This window comes from Anguilla anguilla, chromosome 18 (assembly GCF_013347855.1).
Source record: "Anguilla anguilla isolate fAngAng1 chromosome 18, fAngAng1.pri, whole genome shotgun sequence".
NCBI lineage: Eukaryota > Metazoa > Chordata > Actinopteri > Anguilliformes > Anguillidae > Anguilla > Anguilla anguilla.
The window spans coordinates 5670342-5676396 of record NC_049218.1 but is presented as its reverse complement, the minus strand read 5'-3'; the positions used below and the strand labels follow the sequence as shown (position 1 = coordinate 5676396).

The 6055-nt window shown below is 46.2% G+C and overlaps 1 protein-coding gene across 3 annotated transcripts in view; it reads right to left on the bottom strand.

Annotated features, from left to right (window-relative positions):
- aifm2 (apoptosis inducing factor mitochondria associated 2) overlaps nucleotides 1–4511 on the bottom strand; it is a 10367-nt gene extending 5856 nt beyond the window's left edge. For all 3 annotated transcript variants that reach the window (XM_035400644.1, XM_035400645.1, XM_035400646.1), the window contains exons 1-6: nucleotides 4216–4511; nucleotides 3269–3461; nucleotides 3019–3134; nucleotides 2486–2605; nucleotides 2121–2213; nucleotides 977–1085 (exon numbers count right to left, since the gene is read on the bottom strand). In XM_035400644.1, the coding sequence (XP_035256535.1) occupies nucleotides 977–1085; nucleotides 2121–2213; nucleotides 2486–2605; nucleotides 3019–3134; nucleotides 3269–3440 (610 nt within the window). In that variant the 5' untranslated portion in view covers nucleotides 3441–3461; nucleotides 4216–4511. The remainder of the gene's footprint in view (nucleotides 1–976; nucleotides 1086–2120; nucleotides 2214–2485; nucleotides 2606–3018; nucleotides 3135–3268; nucleotides 3462–4215) is intronic.
- Nucleotides 4512–6055: the final 1544 nt, after the last annotated feature.

The window sequence follows — 6055 nt, the reverse complement described above, 5'->3', positions numbered from 1 at the left end:
GTTCTCAATCCGCACCAATCACTTCTGTACCCGCAGTATTTCACTCTTTATGTTTTAGTCACACCATTTTCAAGCGTATTTCTGCTCGTTTAGTTCTTTACGTGCCACAGATTTAACAGAGAGAGGGAAAGAGAGAGAGAGAGAGAGAGCACAAACATCTCAGGGTCCCGTGAGTGCAGTCTACAGGTGGTTCACAGCTCACCAGAGAATTTCGAAGTAAAAACAGTGACCAATTTCCAATGAGCTTATTTAGAACATCTCCCCCATGTTTAATTGCGTTTTTAATTTACTACTTGAAACCTTGAGACTGCTGTATAAATAAAATGTAACCCACCCTCCACACGGCACCACAGAAGTAAAGAGCAGCCCCCTGGGCTAATGACCAAAGCTCTCAGGGGCAGGATGAACCTAAAGCCCCTTTTCCACCGCAGGGCCGAACGGTTCTGAGCACGGAGAGGAACGGTTCCAACGGTGTTTCCACCTGGAAACGGTTTTGGCGCGGAACGCTTGCAAACCGCGCCCAGCACGATTTTCTCGGCACGGTTAGACAACCGCGCTCAGTGCCGCAGAACCGTTCGGGTGGGCGGGCTTACTGACGTGGGTCTTCACTGATTGGTTTCACATTTACGTCAGTCTTGTGACTGGGCGCTGATCCACTGCATCACTCGCTGTCGTCACTAGTGTTTCTACTAGTAGATAACTTCCTAGTCCTGGTTTTAGCGGCCCGACGGATGGGAACAGAAACGGGAACCGTTCCCACGAGTCCTGAGCAGCGCGGAACGGCACGGAGCGGCCCCGGTAACCGCTCGGCCCGACGGCGGAAAAGAGGCTCATGTCTTATTCAGGATTCAGGACTCCAAGTGGTGATGTCACCTCCTGCAGCGGAAGGTAGCGAGCTAAACCGCGCTGTGGAACGCTGCCACGAGTGCGCGTTCTGTTACCGGGGTGATCGGGGTGCCGCGGGGGGGGGGGTTACCTAGCACCAGCTCCACGCCCTTCTCCAGCAGCACCTCCTTGGCCTGCTGCCTGACGCTGGGCAGCAGTTCTGGGTCGGCCAGGGCGACATGGGAGTGGACCAGAACCACCTGGAGACCAAGAGAGAGAGAGGGAGAGAGAGAGAGAGAAGGAGAGAGAGAGAGAGAGGCTGGTCGGGAGGCGGACAAGCAGGCTGTCCCACAGTGAAGTACCAATTACTGATTCAAATCATTCACAGCTCTTTGCCATCCCAAAGCTGTTTTCCCCACCGGGTTCATGTCAGTTCATTTGAAACTAGGCAGCGGGTCAGTCCACAAAAAAAAATCTTGAACTCCCACCCTGCTGGATCTCGACAACATAGTTCCTATGCAACACAGCGCGACTTCCTTTTCTGAATGCTTTTGCATAAACAGGACGAGGAGGTGGTGAGCTCCAGTGCTCTGTGTTTCAGGAAACAGAGCACGCCTCTTCCCAAATTTTACTCAAAGCACAAAGACCTCCATCTGCAGCACCAGTGCCTGGACTTGGAGACAGTTTTAAAAAACTAGTTTAGCTTTTTTTTTTTGGCTGAGTTTTATTTGTACAGCTCATACTGAAACTACTGCACAGGATGCTTCATATGACATTTAACTGAATATATAGTACCCAAGTAAGTAAATAAATAAATAAATAAAAATGTTCTGCAAAGGTGTGTATTATTCAAGTTGAGTTTGGTTAGCAGAACGAGGGGGCATAAATGGAAACTGGCAAAGGGTAAATTTCACACAGACATTAGGAAATATTTTTTCACACAGAGTGTGTGTGAGTGGGTGTGTGTCAATGTGTGGAATAGCTTGCCTGGACATGTAATGGTGGCAGAAACACTGGGGGTATTCAAGGCCTGGCTTGATACAGTGTTAGATACTATCTAGCTTTTAGGTAAACTAAGCATTAAATACAGTTTAGTAGTGGTAGGAATAGACGAGCAGTGTTGGGCTGAATGGCCTGTTCTCGTCTGTTATGTCCGTTATGTTTTGTTATATAATTGAGGACAGTACAGTTGTGTACAGATGTGTACAGTTGTGTACTGTTGTGTACAGTTGTGTACTATTGTGTACAGTTGTGTACTGTTGTGTACAGTTGTGTACAGTTGCGTAGGTCCAGACCTTTTTGTCAGGGTAATCTGTTTTGATCTCAGCAGCCATCTCCACCCCTGTTGATCCTCCACCAATCACAACCAGCGAAGCGGCTGCCTGGATCTGGACAAACAAACAAACAAACACGCACACCATGGGCGATGCTAGACCCCTTTTACTGGGGCACGTGCCCCAGTATTGATCTGCTGTGCCCCAGTAAAGCTTCATGCCTAGCAACGCCCCTGACGCACACACAAAACCAGTTAAAACTAACACAATGAGCTACGGCTCCGTTGCCATAGCAGCCGCTGTTTGAAATGCAGGTGTGGTATGGTGTGTGCGCGCAGGAGAGCGGCGGGACAATGAGGCTGGCCATCCCAGAGGGAGAGACTCACCTCCTTCACCAGGTCCTCGTACTTCTGAATGGCCGTGTGGTAGTCTGCCACCGCGTTGAACTTCCCGGGGAAGGGCCCGTCCGTGCCAGTGCACAGGATCAGATGAGAGTAATGGATTTCCTGAAAAGAGCTCAGTGTGATCGGGACAAGCCCAGACTGCTTCCCTTACACTTCACTTCTGCCGTAACTGCGCTTCCTGTGTTTATGTTGCCTACAGTCGGTCAGCGTGCCAATCGCATTTACTGAATTTTTCCCGCACATTATTTAGCTGTGCTATATCAGGCATTTTCCAAGAGATCAACTCAGTCTACCAAGGGGTTAGACTAGAGCATCCAGTTCTAAGATTGTTTGGTAAAATGGCAACCGTTGACCTCTGCGTGATTATAAAATAACCAAAGTACACGATACAGTAAGGTAGACTAATTTATTCACAACAGAGACCTGTCACTTTGCGCAATGTTGTCATTATGCTTTCCGGTGCCAAAAGAGAAACATGTCAGCCATATTTACATATTTACATAATTTATCTTTACCTCTCCTCCTTCCAGAACCACCACCTGTGCCTTTGGGTCTACCTGCACCACGCGACCCTGGCGGAAACTCGCCCCAAAAGTCTCCTGGAAGGGTATGAACGTCTGCCTGGCAAAGCCTGCCAAAACCGCGCAAATATGGGTCAGAAGACACGCACCACGAATAATAATCTAACGGCAGCTAGAAAGTGCACGCGGAGCGGCAAAGGCTGTATTAATGGATGCGGGTGGAGTCTAGGGGACGAAATCTCACCGCTTTGGACCGAAGCCCGCAACGCCGCCACGTTGTGGTGAAAAGCATTCCGGAGATCGATAAGCGTGAAGGGGATTCCGTTAGATTTGAGCCGTTGTCCGGCCGCGATACCGCCAAAGCCGCCGCCAACGATGACGACGTGGACGTTGTCTACAGACAGCTGACCTCCCATCTCGCGCCTCTTCGATGTATTCTGAGAACATATCAGCATAAAGGACTGTGTGTGTGCGTGTGTAACCTCACCTGGCAAGGCCAATGCGTGCAAATTAGAATTTCCATTAAATTTGGAACAGACAATAATTCACGTGGAGAAATGTTTTTACATACATTTCACATTTGCATCCAACATTGTTTTTGACAGCACATTGTTACTGTTGTTGATGCGAAATATATCCACAGAATAATGTAATATCGCCAAATGCATACAATTCCCGATGCGGCAATATGTTGTAATAATAATAATAATAAACTGTATAAAATTGTACAAATGTACATGTACAAATTCTCTATATATACTGCCTAATTGCAAGCAATTCCCCGTCTCTGTTTATTGTGAGTTTAAAAAACATTATTTTAGATCTGCTTTATCATATTAGGGGTTAAAGCAGTCGGATGTTTACGACTGCTTGCATTGGAAAAACATTTAATATTTTGTTCATTGTGCTATTTAAAAACGTAAGACTTAATTGGGAGAACATTTCCGTTAGAGGAAAACATGTTATTCAACAAGTGAATAGCATGATATTTGCACATTTAATCACAAAACTATTAAACTTATAGCGCTAACCCATTTCATGACACAGCATTTCAAAAACATAAGGAATAACCCGAAATTCCGCATAGCAATCGCTGTCATGTGCTGTTGCGCTTATGTCCTACACACGTTTTTTCGTGTGGGTAAAGGTTGAACGATTTCCTCAGGAGACAAGACAATCCACTTTACTTACCTCTTTCAAAGAGTGATTGTTCGAAGTTGGACCAACGTGATTCTTGTGGAGTTTGGTGGAACTAGCCAACTTCGATTCGTTCGACTGTTACGTAAGGCTTAGAAGATTTCTAGTTCCCGGTGCCATTTTTATAAGACTGAGACTGGCAATTCCTCACCCACGCACGCCCAAAAAATCCAATCTAAACGTACAGCCAGTGCTTCGTATGTGGCATGATTTGCCTTTGTTCCTCTTTCAAATCCTAAAAACGTACGAGTTCCGAAAGCACGAAGGAACCTCCTGGATTAACAAATTGTCATTACTGCCCTCCAGTGGACTTGAACGGAACGGAAACATTAAAACATTCATTCTTTCCTAACGGGATACAGGACATAAGCAAGGGCGAATGACCCTATACGACCCCAAAGACCATAAATATCCTTGCAGCATAATAGCCTTCTCTGTGTTATACTTTCCTTTAAAATTTTATTATCATCCTCAGTTTTGTCAATACCAATACCATTATACAGACACGTACAGTAGCCTATAAAGTGCACAGATTCTGGATATTGATTGGTTGTCTCTTCAGTCAGTTTGGTTACTCAACTCATTGCTGATTGTAACACACTTGAATGTTGCTCAAGTATCAGTGTTACATCCCCTCAGCCAGGAAAGGGGGGGTGGGGGGGGGGGCTGCGCAAGAGCTTTGCACAATACACCAGAACAATACACTTGTTAAAGCCAATGGGGAACTGCAGGTATTATAAATGATAAATGACGTGGTGTTTACAGGATATAAAACAAGAGATCTGGGTATTCCTTTTTGTTCTAGCTTTGCATTTAAAGCATCTGTCAAATAAATGTAATGTAACGTAATGTCTGCCACAGCCATTCCAAGAACAAGCACTGGCTCCTATTGTCCCAGGTAAGATCTTCAAAACCCGGTCAAAACCCTTCAAACTGAATGGTGAAGTCTGATGCTTGAGCACATAACTCGCAACATGCTGAGTCATCGCTTAACACACCAGGTATGCGCGGTTTCTGAGGGTCTGGTCATGCACGCGCGTCGGCTCTGAGATTACTTATCTGCGGAGTTGTGTAACAAGCTCTTCCTAAGCACACTTGGACTTGGAGTGCGTATAAGTGGTCGTTTCAGAGGTCCCTGTTTGCTGGGTTTTTTTTATTAGATTGCATGTTCAGAACCGTGCTAGCGCACATCGTGCTAGGCCTCTTCGAGGATGAAGCCGTACCCAACGTTTCCAGTCCTGCTCGGACCATCGCTTGACATAGCCGGGTGTGTAAGTTGTGTAAGTTGCTCTGGATAAGAGCATCTGGTAAATGCCTGTAATGTAATGTAATGTAATGCAATGTGGTCCAGTTGATCTATTTTAGTCTGGGCCAAACACGGGAAACGCTGAGCTTTGGGGGACTGGCTACATCCGTGCTAACATGAATGCTTTTATAGCGGTAACCTGACCTTCGGTAGGCAGATAGCCACTGAATTCGGGCGGGCGGCAGTGTAGTATGATGGGTAAGGAACTGGGCTTGTAACCGAAAGGTCGCAGGTTCGATTCCCGGGTAAGGACACTGCCGTTGTACCCTTGAGCAAGGTACTTAACCGGAATTGCTTCAGTATATATCCAGCTGTATAAATGGATACAATGTAAAATGCTATGTAAAAGCTGTGTAAGTCGCTCTGGATAAGAGCGTCTGCTAAATGCCTGTAATGTAATGTAATGTAATGGGTAAGGAACTGGTCTATTCCCCAGGCTCGATTCCCCTGCAGGACACTGCCGTTATACCCTTGAGCAAGGTATTTAACCGGCACTGCTTCAGTATATACTTCAGTATATATCCAGCT